At 37.2% G+C, this 16,921-nt stretch overlaps 1 protein-coding gene across 4 annotated transcripts in view; it reads left to right on the top strand.

Moving 5' to 3' along the window:
* CCSER1 (coiled-coil serine rich protein 1) overlaps window positions 1-16,921 on the top strand; it is a 721,106-nt gene that overhangs the window by 595,561 nt on the left and 108,624 nt on the right. For 3 of the 4 annotated variants that reach the window (XM_032632164.1, XM_032632163.1, XM_032632162.1), the window contains exon 8: window positions 8,263-8,346. In XM_032632164.1, the coding sequence (XP_032488055.1) occupies window positions 8,263-8,346 (84 nt within the window). Of the gene's footprint in view, window positions 1-8,262; window positions 9,093-16,921 lie in introns of those variants that run through there. The other variant, XM_032632160.1, reaches the window with a different exon arrangement.

Below are 16,921 nucleotides of genomic sequence, written 5' to 3'. Positions count from 1 at the left end.
CCATTTAAAACTGTATGTTAAAATTGTACACTTCCATAAATTGCCATTTATTTTCTTTATAATCTTAACATTTTAGCAGATTTATAATACCTTATTTTTGAACAGTTTTGTATACTTTCTTAAGCTTAATTATCAAAATGCTGTTGCTCTCCTCTGTGTAAAGAGTACTTAGTATCAAAAGATGCACGTCTTTCCCTGCAGGTGTTTGTAATTTAGCCTATTTACTCTGCATTTTTTGGTGTCTAGTAAATAGTTACACAGTTTTAATTGTGTGGGGTATAGGTATTTATGTAGAAATGTTGCTGAAAGTTACCATTTGCCTATTCACTAAAAAATAAATTAGTTTTGACTACTTAAGTTCTTTTCCTCCTTACCCTCTGATAGGGGAGTTCTTCTTTATCAGATATATTCTCAAGAGTTTTTCTGATGCCTAACCAGAAGGGAAGCTGGGCAGGTCCCGTGGCTCCTCAACAAGGGCCTTAGGACATTTGCAGGAGCAGCTGAAGTGTATCAGAGAAACTGACAGAGAAAAGAGTAGTAATAGTAAAAATTATTGTTGCAAACAATGTGTTCCAGTAATGCAGGTCAAGACATACAAAGATCTCTAGTTGTTGCAGGGTTTTTTTTTGGGCGGGGGGTGGGGAGCCTGGAATATTTTCTTTTGAACACAATATTATTCTGAGACTATGCCTCGTGTGCCACAGATTCAGTAGTTACATGATTGCTAAGTATGTTTGAATAAATATTTTGGTTTTCATATATATTTTTTAGGATATAGCACCTTTAATATTGCAAGCACATTAATGAAAATTTAGAAATTAAAACATTTGAAATCACACAAAACCCCACAACTCTAACAAAATGACTGTCATATTTTGAATATTTTCAGATCTGTGATAAATATATATTTCATATAGGATTCCATTTACAAAAAAAGTGTATTTTTCATGTTACCACATAGACTTTGTAACCATCCTTTTTTTCTTTTTTGAGGTACGCGGGCCTCTCACTGTTGTGGCCTCTGCCGGTGCGGAGCACAGGCCCCAGACACGCAGGCTCAGCGGCCATGGCTCACGGGCCCAGCCGCTCCGAGGCATGTGGGATCTTCCCGGACCGGGGCATGAACCCACATCCCCTGCATCGGCAGGCGGACTCTCAAACACTGCGCCACCAGGGAAGCCCAATTGCCAGTTTTTTATCCAAGAAAAATGTGTTTATTCGAGATCAGCAAAGAATTACCACTCAGGGTCTGCAATAGTGGCAAGCCAAGTGCAAGTATCCCCCAGCGAGGAGAGAACTCTTTCAGAGAGGGAGAGGAGGAAGCTGGCAGGGGGGGGCTGTATTAAGCAGAGTCCATTTTTAATTGAAAAAATACTGGGTTATCTGCCTCTTACATGTTGAAGCCTAAAATATAAACACAGACATAAAATAATGCTTTGTTATTCAGAAAGAGGCATACACTGCTTGAAATGAATTCTGTGATAAAGTTAAAAAACCATAAACCTCGGGCTTCCCTGGTGCGCAGTGGTTGAGGGTCCGCCTGCCGATGCAGGGGACACGGGTTCTGTGCCCCGGTCCGGGAGGATCCCACATGCCGCGGAGCCGCTGGGCCCGTGAGCCATGGCCGCTGAGCCTGCGCGTCCGGAGCCTGTGCTCTGCAACGGGAGAGGCCACAACAGTGAGAGGCCCGCGTACTGCAAAAAACAAACAAACAAAAAAACCAAACACCTCCTTGGTAAAAATGTTGTGAGTACCCACTGACGATGTATGCAAAGAATTTGGTATTATTTCCGAATTTCAACAAATTATAGTTTTCTTATTAGTAATTGATTTATTCAGGATCACACAGCTAAGTTGTGCCACAGCAAAGACTTAGATGCAAGTCTTCTCTGCCTCAACTGAGTGACATCAAGGGGTAACATGAAAAACAATGATAGATTTGTACGTTTTGTTCTATATTAGATTATAGTTTTTAAGATAGTGTAGTGTTGCTTAATGATAATCTAAAACTTCCCAGTACTCTTTAATTTACAGAATCTTTGAGACAAAAATTTTGTTTTGTAATGGAAGTTAAATTATATAGTTGGTCTCAGTACACAGGCATTCAGTGCATAAGCAACCATTCAAAAGTATATCTGGTCCATAAGTTTAAAAAAGCTGCTTTTCCCAAATTCATGTCTTAAAGACTCCCGTTTAACAATGTATTGTACATATATTGAGTTTTTGAAGATAGCACTGTATGTGCTGTTACTATCCATTAGTGCTCTAAAAAGGAACGAAGCATGACCTTTCCTACTTGCCTTAGTACCTGATACTGGTTTATATTCTGGAGCTGTGATCCGTAGCTTCAGCTAATGTTTGTTGCTTTTTCGCAGCTTAGTTTTCTGACCTCCCAGACTGCCTGAAACTACTGCTTAAATTGAATCACATTATCTGCGATTCCTGTACAATACAACATACAGGCTCTCTGCTTTTTCTTCTCCCCAGAATTCTACAGTTATGCCAGAATTCTTGAAAAAGCATCCCTACACCATTACTTATTTCTGTATTCTTTATCATTGTCACAATTCACCCCATAAAATGGGATATTACCATTTTTGAGATCTGCTAATATTAGGGATGTCTCTCGAGTTTTACTGTCTTGAATAACATATACAACTAGAAAAGCTTTCCTCTCTCTTCATTATGCAAAAAATGTATATGTATTGCCAAACAGTACCCAATATTATTCACACTGTCCTTCCTGGCATAAATGTCCAGGGCCCAAGAGCTGTCTCAGCAGGATGGCAAAAGTGTGCCCACTACCTACAGCCAGCTCCTGCCAGCACTATGTTTTATAAGATATAAAGATTCTTTTGATGGTGGGACCTGACACACTAATGCTCAGATGAAAGACAGAACTCTTTGTTACTTACACCTCCAAATGAGAGAAGGCTGCCAGTCAGGGTCATGGAGGATATTGCCCCCTGGGGACCAAGCCACAGCAAGTTGGGCAGTTTATAAATGACAAGCAGGATGGGATTAGCTAGGTTTCCAGCACTCCCTGAGGATTGGCCAATGTGAATAATTTCAAGAGCTCTGGGGTGCAGAGACTGTCTCTAGTTTCCTGGGACCTGGCCCGATGGGGTTGGTACCTAATGGCCCTGCAGTGTGAAGACCCAATAAAGGAAGTGTTTGGAGTATGGACTTAATCAGCTGTTGAAGAGAACTAACTGGCCTCTCACTAGCCAAGGCCTTAAAACTAAGTCAATATAGCATTTAGAAACAAACAAACAAACAAAACAACTGTATTATGCACTGATCAATGGAATATTTATAAATGGAATGGAATATTTCCTACCATATCAATAAACAAAGGATGCCACAGTCACCAATGATTGCAGCCCTCCAATGTGAGCTGGTGAGCCCTGAGGAAACTCAGGGCTGAAAAGAATACCTGCCATCTAGCAGCCATCAGACTGTAGTCACTCCCTGTGGTGAGCCTTGAGGAAACTCAGGATGTGAAAATACAGGCTCCAGAGAGCTGAGGTGCATATCAAAGGAATGATTTCAGTGAGCCCAACTCTTGCATCTTCCCATACATAAAAAAGAGCTTAATTCCTTAACTTGAGATATCTGGTTTTCTTTATTTCACAGTAATCTTTTCTTTTTTTTTTTTAACAGTAATCTTTTGATGTTCCCAATTACCTGCACTTTGTTGCAGAACTCCTATATAGGGTCTTCCCTGGTAGCACAGTGGTTAAGAATCTGCCTGCCAATGCAGGGGACATGGGTTTGCGCCCTGGTCCAGGAAGATCCCACATGCCGCGAAGCAACTAAGCCCGTGCGCCACAACTACTGAGCCTGCGTTCTAGAGCCCATGCTCCGCAACAAGAGAAGCCACCGCAATGAGAAGCCCGCACACTGCAACAAAGAGTAGCCCCTGATCGCCGCAACTAGAGAAAGCCTGCGTGCAGCTACGAAGACGCAATGCAGCCACAAATAAATAAAATAAAATATTTTTTAAAAAACAAAAAAAACAACTCCCGTATATCCTGGCTCCTCCCCTCGCCTCCTAGGAGCAGTTTCTCAGAGTTATCTGAAACGCTGTCTCCCAGGCTGCAGTCCTCATTTTGCCCCAAATAAAGCTAACTCACAACTCTCACATTGTGCATATATATATATATATATATATATATTTTTTTTTTTTAAGTCAACGGTACTTATAGGTGAGGAATGGGGTATGTTTGATGTCTGATTACTTTTGTTTCTAGCAACTAAAGTTCATAGCTTTGTTCATATATAATTCTCTGAGTTTATTCAGGGTATTGAGAGATAAGATATCCCCTGCTCCTCACATAAAACATGAAAAGCAAGTAAGCATGCCTTCATAACAGAAAGGAACTTTTAACAGGCTGTTTTTAGCCTTTTCATTTTTTTTTTCTTGTATATTGCACATTGTGGGAAGGGTCACTTAAAACAATTGCTTACCTTATTTAAGAAATACAAGTACAGGGCTTCCCTGGTGGCGCAGTGGTTGAGAGTCCGCTTGCCGATGCAGGGGACACGGGTTCGTGCCCCGGTCTGGGAAGATCCCTACATGCCGCAGAGCGGCTGGGCCCGCGAGCCATGGCCGCTGAGCCTGCGCGTCCGGAGCCTGTGCTCTGCAACGGGAGAGGCCACAGCAGTGAGAGGCCCGCGTGCCGCAAAAAAAAAAAAAAAATTAGGAAATACAGAATTGAATTTTAGTCCTAGAATTAATTATACTTGACTGAGAAACAGGATGCCATAATTATTCAATTATATATTTTCATAAGTAATATGCATTTAAATAAGCACAAGGTTAAATTGCTTACATTAGCCTAAGGGTTAATAGAATAACCTTATTTTAAAAACCAAGATACTAAAATCCTGTTAATTCTACACATCAATAGGATTTCTAACTCAATAGATCATCCTATCAAATATGTCCGAGAATTTTGCAAATATATTGAGCAAATATCGATTCATCTGAGAGTAGCCTTCATTTTACTAAGTATTGTTTAAGGGTTTTCATCTTGTGTGTTAGACAGATACTTGTATGAATTTTGCCACATGTACATATAACAACTAAAAACAAAACTCTAGGTAACTATGATTCATTTGCAAAGTCATTCATAGAGAAGAATTTTATAAATTTGCTTCTGATGACATACAATGAATACTTAATATGTTATTCCATAAATAAGTGCAAATGATATATTAGCACCTACCTGGTTTAAAGCTGTGAGATTAAAAACTTCTTGAAACAAATCAGAGAATTTAGTAAAGTGAGCATGATTTTGGAAAGCCAAGTTTCTTTACAATTCCTATTAGCCACAATATAGGTAAATCTTCACTTTAAATGAATTCATTGACAAAATATTAATTAATATACAAAAGTATTGCTGCTGATTATTCAATAACAAACAGTTGGAGTAGATTCTGGCTGAGGCTCAGATCCCCTTTCAATAAAGGACTCGCTGCCCAGCTGAAAGTCCTATGGTTAGCTGGCTGTCTCCAGCTGAAGTCAAGCGCATCGCTTGTTAGTGTGAGACAATGAATAACATGACAGCAGCTGAGATCTAGTTCTCGAGTCAGCTCCCAGCCAATGACTGAACAGGGAGTGGTACAAGAGCCTACCCACTTGCCCTCCGCCCGGGATTCCTCTCCTAGGCAGTCTTGGTGCTGGAGCTCCTCGTTTCGCTGGTAGAGGGTTTGTCAGGTATGAATCATGGTCCATGTTCCTCTGCCCAATTCTGATTCTTCTTTTCTTTTCACACGGATTTATTCTTTTATAAACCTTTTGTACTCTTAACTCTACCTCAATATTTGTTTCCTAGAGAAAATGTGACAGTATTTTATTTTATGAAGGGAGTTAGTTTTTCTTAAATGGGCTATTAGGCAAGACTGGGAATATAAGCAGTAATACAGTAGAGCTTTTGTCATCAGATAGTTTATAGTCTGGTGTTATCAACCTCCATGATAATGTCCATGGGCCTCAAAGAAGTTAATTAGCACAAAGCCACAGAGAGAGTTCATGGTAGTACCAAGGATTTGACCTTAGGTGTCTCTGATTCTAAGGGACATGATGATTTTCTTACCTACCTTTTTCTTTTTTTTCTGCGGTACGTGGGCCTCTCACTGTTGTGGCCTCTCCCGTTGCGGAGCACAGGCTCCGGACACCCAGGCTCAGCAGCCATGGCTCACGGGCCCAGCCGTTCCGCGGCATGTGGGATTTTCCCATACTGGGGCACGAACCCGTGTCCCGTGCATCGGCAGGCGGACTCTCAACCACTGCGCCACCAGGGAAGTTCTTACCTACCTTTTAAGCCTGCAAACTTTTTCTTTGCATTATGGAGCAAGCTAAGCTTTTTTACCATTAACATTGTAACATGTAATATTTAGAATATGAAAATAAATATTAAAATGTTGGGTATAAACTCTACTCATGAAAGCCCATGATTTAGGGAAGAAACAGGAGTACTATGAAATAGAAGGAACAGATAATTAGTATATCCCAATCAGCTGGCTGTCAGCAAATGAAAGGAGATATTAGTAAATTTGAATCATGTGTTCTATAGTGCTTAAAATAGAAACAAATTAACACCATGAGAACCAGAATAAAGAAGTACTCTGTTTATTCTAATCCATTAGCTGTTTTCTCCCTTGCCAGCTCAGGTAAGGTTAACAGATTCAGAAAAAGTGGGAGTTCTCTTACTTATACTGTTTACCTGCTAAGTTATGGGAAGCAAACGTGGATTTAAACATCTTCTGTGTGTCAGCTACAATGCTTGGTGCTGGTAATATGCTAATGAAATAGTCTATCTGCTCAAGTGGGGTAGGGAAACTAGTCTAATGAGGGAAGGAAACAAGCAAACAACACTTGAAGTGTTAGTACCGTATGAAATGATGTATGATTTAGACGCTATGGAGCACGGCGTCACACTCAAGGGAAACATAACTCAGCCAACAAGGGAAGGCTCCCTGCTGGAATAAGGAATAATGCTTGAAATGCCTCCTAGATCATGAGAAATTGTGGGAGATAGAGAGATGCAGTGTAACCGAGAGATGTGCATGTGTAAAACAAGGACACATGAAACAGCATTCTGCAGCTCGGTTCTGTAGGAATGAGCCCTGGTTGTCAGAAAGTTGGAAACGAAAAACTGCCACTCCAGAAATATGCAAGTAGTCGAGAATGAAAGGCACCATATGCTATGCTAAAGAGTTTTGACTTTTTTTTCCTCTAAAGTGATTAGCTGTTACATTAAGAAATGATGTAATTAATTCCCAGTTAGGAAAATAACTCTGGCAGATAGGGAAGGTGATAGACATAGAACCAGTTCAGAGACTTAACTGCAGTAAGTCAGATAAGCAATGGATACCTGGAGTAAGTCCATGAGGAGTAGAAAGGAGTGAGTTCAAGAAATACCAGGGAAACAGATCAAAGAATTGGGCACCAGATTGGGTTCAGAGTGAGTGTGAGCTGAGAGTATGGGATGCTTTTCTAGCTATTTTAGGAAATAAGAAGATAATGAGAGAAATAACTGGAAATGATTTTTGAAGTAGGAAAAGATGTAGAGATGAAGTTTGAGTTGGAATGTCCATGGGAAAATGCTGAGTGTATGCTCAGGAAGTAGTTCTTTTTGTGGGTTGAAGCTTGGAAGGTAAGTCTAGATTAAGCATTGGTTAGGTGAGAGTTTCCAGCATAGAGTAATAGAGGTCATGTGGATGTATTGTGTACATGGGGACTGTAGCTGAATGTTCATGCAGAGTGACAAGGTTAAATACCCAAAGACAGAGCTCTAGTGAAAGGGACAAATGTTACAGAGATATCATTAAAAATAAAGACTATAACATGGCCATTCATTTGAGAATAAATATTTAATTATAACAGGAATAAATGGTAGGTAAACTATCTCTTTTGAAGTATAATTTTTTTATTCCACTGATTATGTATGCACAGGAATGGGAGGACAGAATTTAGGATGAATCCCTGATTTCTGTCTTAGACAACTAAATGAACAAAGAGAAAAGAAAAGGCTATCAGAAAAAATGTACGTGTATATATCATATATAGTATAGTATCTTTGGATACATTAGTTTGTTTTGCAACATAGAGTATATTATGAAAAATATCAGACTGTAGAGGAAATTTCAGTTTTATTAGTCATATGCAATTATCTCCCACTGCATGAAGCTGACTTATCAAGAGCAAACTGAAAGGTCTGAGTGTATTATGCCATCTCTTTGATGTTTTTATAGGATATAATGAAAGATGAATGCTCAATGCTGAAGCTACAGCTGAAAGAGAAGGACGAACTCATTTCCCAACTTCAGGAAGAACTGGTAAGTGTGAACAATATTTGGCCCACGGGTGTATTTTCCTTGCAAAGTTATTTGCTATAAACCCTACAACTTATTTTATTAACACTAAAATTATTAGTCATTTATAAACTGTTAGTAATTCATTCTGATTATCAATTTTATAATCCTACAGTAATGAAGATTTGACAGTCTGAAAAAGATAATGTTTTATAATATATATTGAACTTTATGTAATTCCAGAAACAGATTACTGACCCAGGATTAGGCATTTCAGTTCTACCTATCAAAAATCGTGAAGGCTAAGGCCACACTTTATTTTGTAAAGTGCAAGATTTAACGCCATACTGCCATACCTAGAGACACAATCATGTAATATGAAGCAAAGTACTCGATAACTTTGCTAACAAAAGCAAATTTTATTTTTACATAAAGATACCAAAAATGCATTAACCTAATGAGATGTTTTGTTAATATAGATATTATATAAATCCCAAATTATCTAAAAATTATACAAAAATATGAAATGTATAGTTCATGTTTTCAGGGTGTTTTTGAGATGTGACATCGTAAATGTATTAAATCATACTTTCATAACATGAAAACGCATTTGGTAGGTAACAAGAATAGCAGTGGGCATTACTTTTATAGTATGTGTTCTCAACATATATATACATATATATGAATAGTATTTTGCAATATAACGCATTTGATCTGGACAGAAATAAAATGAGTTCTCCAAAACAAAAATGAGGAAGTAATGAGAAATTAAAAAAAAATTAATCATTCTTAAGAATACCAATAAAATAAAGACATACTATACAATAAGAGGCCCTGACTCATTATCAAGATCAAAAAAACAAACCCTAGTCAATAATGTTCTCTATGATGATTTCATATTTGACTACATTAACAATGTATTATGTAATTGTTAAATTAAATGACAAAACAGATTTTATAGACCGTCAAGCTTTTGAGAACTTTTCTGAAAACATTAGTGAGATAGCATACAAATTTAGAGTCTATTTTATTGACTCTTGACTACTGACAACAGTTTTACTGAAATTTGACCTTTAGACTGTGTTTCATGACTGGGTTTGATGCTGATTATTGGTCCCATGAGCATATTATTGTCACTTTAGACACCCATTGACCCATATCTATTACTTAAGATAGTAATAGAATTACAGACAAAAGGAACATGTCTTACATTACTGGGAATAACCTTTTATAAATAATTTATAATATGAAATTTATTACATAAAACATTACTACATATAACTATAGGTATGTATTATGTAATCAAGCTTTATCTTTGAGTTGACTAAAATCATGTAGATATTTATGAATGGATGCCTAGAATTATTAGTTTTAACACAGCAGAAAATGTATTCACTTTGCCAGAAAATGCATATTTTGGATAATTAACTCAGAAGTGTTCATTTTTTCCTCCAACATTAGTTATGATCAGATTTAAAACTTAGCTTATACAAGAAATCAGACCTTCATTTGTTGAATGAAATGAGAAAGAAAATGATTACTTCCAGAGCCAATGTTACATAGCTATAATTAAGATAATTTAGTGCCCCTGCATCCAAAAAAGTCCTCTGTTGGTTGATCTAGTAAAATGAGATGCAGGTGTTTTCTTTAGCTTGGTTTTTGTTTTTGTTTTAAACTTGAATTGCCCAAATTGACTTATTAGCTTCTAAAATTTCCAGGTAACAATCAAGGTAGCATTTTAATTTTGTGCTATGTAGTTTGCATAGTCATCTTAAATAGTTCAACAAAGGAGAGTGTTACCTTTTGAAAATAGTTTGTTTCATTAAAGAAAACTGTACCTAAAGAAAAAAGTGTATAGGTGATTCAGGAAGTTAAGGAAGAAGAAACATTGTTAAAAGAAAAAGTCATCATTAAAACCGGACTTGGAGCATGGACAAGGTGGCAATCGCATAAAAGTAATATAAACCACTTAGATCCATTGAAAATTAGGTCCTAGTATTTCTGATTCTGATAATAAGTGACTTGTGACATTCTGACAAAGTAGACATTAAATTTAACATTTTCAAATTTAGATAGGTAAAGTTTAAATTTCAAAACATTTTAGGAACCAGTTTCCTGTACCCTGCTATAATCACAATCTGTAAGAATTTAGTTTAGTTTTATTATGGGTTTCTCATTTCTTAACGACTGCTATTATCATAAGCAGTTTACCTACATATACACTATAAATCAAATTTAGATGTAATTAACCAATAAAGAATTTATATCCAACTTAGTAAAGTTATTTTAATATAATTTATTTAGCCTCACTTTGATATTTTCAGTTTAAAAAAGTTAGTGCAGTGTGGGGTTGGCGGCAAAAGAAGTTTTTATACCACTTAAAAACCTTTTTATTGAGGTAACATTGGTGTATAACATTTTATGTTTCACGTGGACAACGTTACATTTCTGCTTCTGTAGAGACTACAGCGTCCTCCCCACCAAAAATGTAGTTTCCCTCTGTCACCATACAGTTTATCCCTTTATTCATTTTGCCCTTTCCCAGTGCTTCTTCCTCTCTGGTAACCAATACTCTGTACTCTGTATCTATGTATGTTTTTGTTTGGTTTTTTTTTGTGTGTGTGTTTCTTAGTTTTTTGATATTCCACATATGAGTGAAATCATATGGTATTTGTATTCTCCGTCTGACTTTTTTTTTTTTTTTTTTTTTTTTTGCGGTACGTGGGCCTCTCACTGCTGTGACCTCTCCCGTTGCGGAGCACAGGCTCCGGATGCGCAGGCTCAGCAGCCATGGCTCATGGGCCCAGCGGCTCCACGGCATGTGGGATCCTCCCAGACCGGGGCACAAACCTGTGTCCCCTGCATTGGCAGGCAGACTCTCAACCACTGCGCCACCAGGGAAGCCCTCCATCTGACTTTTTTTACTTAGCATAATACACTCTCAAGGTCCATTCATATTATCATAAATGGCAAGATTTCATCTTTTTTTATGGCTGAGTGGTATTCCATTGTGTATAGATACCATATCGTCTCTACCCATTCGTTCATTGATGGACACTTAGTTTGTTTCCATATCTTGGCTATTGTGAATAATGCTGCAGTGAACAGAGGGGTAAATTTATCTTTTCGAATTAGCGTTTTCATATTCTTTGGTTAAATACCCAGAAGTGGTATTACCAAACCCAGGTCTGACTGCTTGCCGGTCAAAAGCTGGTAATCCAAGGGGCAAGGGGCAATAGAAAGGAAAGGTGCTTTAATCAGGAAAGCCTGCAATCTGGGGAGAAGGTGGACTACTTGTCCTGAGACCAACTCTAAATATTCTGCTCAGTCATGACAGTTTTTAAAGGGGAAAAAGGGGGAAGAATCTTGGTGAATCGTTGAGGCAGAAGGTTGGATTCTGCATCATCCTCCCTTGCGTGCAGACTGTCTGACAGTCTTCAGATGTGTGATCTGCCTGCAGGATTGTGGCAGGTAGAGAGCTACTCATTTTTTAACTGCTTAATTTTTCACTGTTTTTATCCACGAAAAGAATCAATAGGCATAGTGTGCATGTAGGAGAGCATAAGTCAGGAGTTAGGTTAAATTGCCTACTGATGTCATTCCTATACTAAGGTTCTCTTAAAGTGAGAGGGGAACAGAAATGGGCAAACAGGAAAGGGGCAGAAGAGCTGCTTTCAATGGGATAATTGGAGCATACGGTAGTTCTGTTAACTTTTTGTCGACTCTCCATGCTGTTTTCCATAGTGGCTGCACCCACTTTCATTTCCACCAAGAGGTATGAGAATTCCCTTTTCTCCACATCCAGCCAACAATGTTGTTTCTTGCCTTTTTGATAATAACCATTCTAACAGGTGTGAGGTAATAACTCATTGTGGTTTTGATTTGCATTTCCCTAGTATTTGGTGATATTGAACATCTTTTTATGTGCCCATTTGGACATCTGTATATCTTTTTGGGAGAAATGTCTATTCAGCTTCTCTGCCCATTTTTAAATTGGGCTGTTTTATAATATTGAGTTGTATGCATTCTTTATATATTTTGGATATTAACCCCTTATCAGATATATGATTTGTAAAGATCTTCCCCCATTCAATAGCTTGTGTTTCATTTTGACGATTTTCCTTTATTGTGCAGGAGATTTTTAGTTTGATGTAGTCCAGTTTGCTTATTTATCCTCTTGTTTGTAGGTATGTCTCCTCAGGCAAGGGAAAGGTATTGCTATGACTAATGTCAGTGTTTTGCTTATGTTTTCTCTTAGGATTTTTATGGTTTCAGGTCTTACATTCAAGTCTTGAATCCACTGTGAGTTGATTTTTGTGTGTGGTGTGAGATAGTGGTCTAGTTTCTTTTTTTATACATGGCTGTTCACTTTTCCTAGTACAATTTGAAGAGACTATCCTTTCTCCATTGTATATTCTCTGCTCATTATAAATTGTGTTCATATACAGGTGGACTTATTTCTGGGCTCTCAGTTCTGTTCCATTGATCTATGTATCTGTTTTTCTGCCAGCACCATGCTGTTTTGATTACTATGGTGCTGCAGTAGTTTGAAATCAGGAAGTGTGATAACTCAAGCTTTGTTCTTTATTCTCAGGGTTGCTATGGCTATTCGGGGTCTTCTTTGGTTCCATGTTAATTTTAGAATTTTTGTTTGATTTCTGTGAAATGTCTTGGGATTTTGATAGGGATCACATTGAATCTGTAGATTGCTTCAGATTGTAGGGATATTTTAACAATGTTAACTTTTCCAGTTCATGAACACAGAATATGTTTACCTTTGTGTCTTCAATTTTTCTTTTAACCTCTTTGGTTAAATTTATTCCTAGGTATATTCTTTTGTTATCTTCCATGGGATTGTTAATTTCTTTCTGCTAGCTCATTGTTAGCACACACAAGTACAACAGATTTTTATGTTTTTGTACCCTACAATCTTATTGTATTTGTTTATTCCTAACTTTTTTTGCAGAGTCTTTAGGGTTTTCTGTATATAAAAATCATGTCACACACAAATAGTGACAGTTTCACTTCTTCCTTTCTAGTTTGGATTTGTTTCATTTGTCTTGCCTAATCACTCTGGCTAGATTCAATATGTTGAATAAGAGTGAGAATAGGCATCCTTGGCTTATTGATTTAAGAAGGATAGCTTTCAGTTTTTCACCATTGACTGCAATGTTAGCCGTGAGTTTGTCATGTATGGCCTTGATTATGTTGAAGTATCTTTCTTCTATAACCACTTTATTGAAAGTTTTTTATCATAAATGTGTATTGGATTTTGTCAAATGCTTTTTCTGCATGTATTGAGATGATATGGCTTTTATCCTTTTGTTAATGTACTGTATCATATTAGGTTTTTGGGGGTTTTTTGGTTGTCTTTAGTGGACGTTAAACTACATTTCTGGAATAAATCCCACTTGATCATTGTGTGTAATCATTTTAATGTATTATTGTATTTGGTTTGCTAATATTTTGTTGAGGATTTTTACATCTATGTTCATTGGAGATATTGGCCTGTAATTTTTTTTTTATGTGTCTGATTTCGATATCATTTGGTAAGATGAGTTAGCATGCATTCCTTTCTCTTCAATGTTTTGGAAGAGTTTGAGAAGGATGAGTATTAAATCTAAATCTTGGGCTTCCCTGGTGGCGCAGTGGCTGAGAGTCCGCCTGCCGATGCAGGTGACATGGGTTCGTGCCCCGGTCCGGGAAGATCCCACATGCCGCGGAGCAACTAGGCCCGTGAGCCATGGCCGCTGAGCCTGCACGTCTGGAGCCTGTGCTCCGCAACGGGAGAAGCCACAACAGTGAGAGGCCCGCATACTGCAAAAAAAAAAAAAAAAAAAAAAAAAATCTAAATCTTTGGTAGAATTCAGGTGTGAAGTTGTATAGTCCTGGGCTTTTGTTTTCTGGGAGGTTTCTGATTACAGTTTCAACTTGTGCACTGGTTGTATGATTTGAAGAATGTGTCCTTTTATTCTCGGTTGTCCTCTGTATTTCTGTGGTATCTGTTATCATTTCTCCTTTTCTGATTGTATTTATCAGGGCCTTGCTTTTTCCTCAGTGGATCTAGACTTGTAAATTTTGTTTTTCAAAGAACCAGCTCTTAGTCTGAATCTTTTGTATTGTCTTTTTAGTCTCTATTTCATTTATTTTCACTCTATTTCCTTCCTTCCACTGATTTGGGGCTTCATTTGTTCTTTTTCTAGTTCCTTTAGGTATAAGATTAGATTGTTTATTTGAGTTTTTTCCTGTTTCTTGAGGAAAGCCTGTCTTGCTATAAACTCCCCTCTTAGTACCACTTTTGCTGCATCTCATAGGTTTTGGCATGTTGTTTTCATTTTCATTTGCCTTCAGGTATTTTTTTTTTAATTTATCCTTTGATTTCTTCATTGACCCAATAGTTGTAGCATGTTGTTCAGTCTTCACTTATTTGTGACTTTTCCAGATTTCTTCTTGTAACTGATTTTTAGTTTCATAGCATTATGATTGGGAAAGATGCTTGATATGATTTCAGTATTCTAAATTTATTGACCTGTGTCTGAACATACGGTCTTTCCTTGAAGGTTCCACGTATAGTCGAAGAATGTGTATTCTGCTGCATTTGGATGAAACATTCTGTACAAATCTATCAAATCCAATTAGTCTAACATTTCATTTAAGGCTGTTGTTTCCTTGTTGACTGGATGATCTATCCATTCATGTGAGCGGGGTGTTTAAAGTCCCCTACTATTATTGTATTGCTGTAAATTTCTCTCTTTAGGTCTGTTTAGAATTGTTTTATGTATTTTGATGCTCACATGTTAAGTACATATATATTAATAACTGTTACATCTTGATGAATTAAGTACTTTATGTACTGTCCATCTTTCTCTCATTACCCTTTTTGTCTTGAAGTCCGTTTTGTCTGAGTGTGGCTATACTTTCTTTTGGTTGCCATTTGCTTGGAGTATCATCTTTGATCCTTTCAGTTTGAGCCTATGTTTGTCTTTAGAGCTGAGATGTTGCCTGGAGGCAGCATATACTTGGATCTTGTTTTTTAATCTATCCAGACGCTCCCTTTTGATGAGTTCAGTTTATTTAGGGTGATTATTGATGAGGACTTAGTACTGCCATTTATCTTTTGTTTTCTGGTTGCTCTATATCTCCATTGTTTCCCTTGTGTTTCTGTAGGACATTTTAGTTTGATGGTTTTCTATGATGTTTTTCTCCATTTTCTTTTGTTTCATGTCTCTGCTCTAGATTTATGTTTTGTAGTTACCAAGAGGTTTGTATAAAATGTCTCATAGATAGAACAGTCCTTTTTTCTGCTAATAGCATCTTCATTTGCCTATGCAGGTTCCATTCTTTTCCTCTTCCCCTTTTCTGCTTTTGTTGTCTCAAATTATCCTTTTTTATGTTGTGAGTTTGTTACCAAATGAAAGTAGCTATGTTTTTTCCACCCTTTTAACATTTATGCTATAATAAAGTATTAAAAACCTATTCTGATAGTTGGAGTTTTCTGATTCTATCACCTTACTCAAAGTTGTGTGTGTTTTGTCATCTTGTTTGTGGTAGAAGAGCTCCTTTTGACAGTTATTATAAGACAGGTTTAGTGGTGAACTCCCTCAGCTTTTGTCTGGGAAGGTCTTTTAATTCTCTTTTGTATCTGAATGAATGATAAATTTTCTAGATAGAATGTTCTTGGCTGACAGTTTTTATCTTTCAGTATTGAGTATGTCATTCCACTCCCTCCTAGCCTGTGGAGTTTCTGCTGAGAAGTCTGCTGATAACCTAATGTGGGTACCTTTGTAAGGAACCTTTTTTCCTTTATTCCCTGACTGCCTTTAAAATTCTTTGTCATTGACTTCTGACAGTTTTAATACAATGTCTTGGAAAAGGTCTTTTTTGCACTGAGGTAATTAGGTGATCTCTTAGCTTCATGGGCTTGTACATTCAGTTCCTTCACCACATTTGGAATGTCCTTAGCTATTCTTTAAACTCTGATCTCTTCTTCTCCTTCTGGGATACCCATTATCCTAATATTTTCCCTTCCTAATAGAGTCAGCACTTATAGCATTTGCTCATTTAAAAAAAACTTAATTCTTTCCTCTTCTACTTGTATCATTTCTAGATATCTATCTTCAAGCTTGTGAATACTCTCCTCCAGATGGCCTTTTCTATTTCCAGTCCTTTCTAATGCATTCTTCATCTCATTTATTGAATTCTTCTGCTCCAGAATTTATGTGGTTATTTCTGAGTTTCAGTCTCTTTAGTGAAGTATTCCTTCTCTTCATTAATTTTCTTCCTGAGCTCATTGAACTGCCTTTCTGAGTTTTTTTCTTGTGGCTCATTGAGTTTCTTCCTGAAAGCTATTCTGAATTCAATCAATTAGATTACAGTATTCCATGCCTTTAAGTTCGGTTTCTGTAGAATTGTCACTTTGATTTTTGTTGTACAGTGTTACTCTGGTTCTTCAAGCAGCTTCAGTTCTTACCATGCCAGCGCTTCTGTAGTAGCAGACACCTTTCTTTAGATAAAGCTGGTTTTTGGTTTTTTTAAAAATTGATTCTAATGATTCAACAGGTTAGAAATTAGAGGCCTTTCCTATTTTTCAGTAAGCGGC

This window comes from Phocoena sinus, chromosome 5, assembly GCF_008692025.1.
Source record: "Phocoena sinus isolate mPhoSin1 chromosome 5, mPhoSin1.pri, whole genome shotgun sequence".
Lineage (NCBI taxonomy): Eukaryota > Metazoa > Chordata > Mammalia > Artiodactyla > Phocoenidae > Phocoena > Phocoena sinus.
The sequence above is the reverse complement of the archived record's forward strand: the minus strand, read 5'-3'. Positions and strand labels throughout refer to the sequence as shown.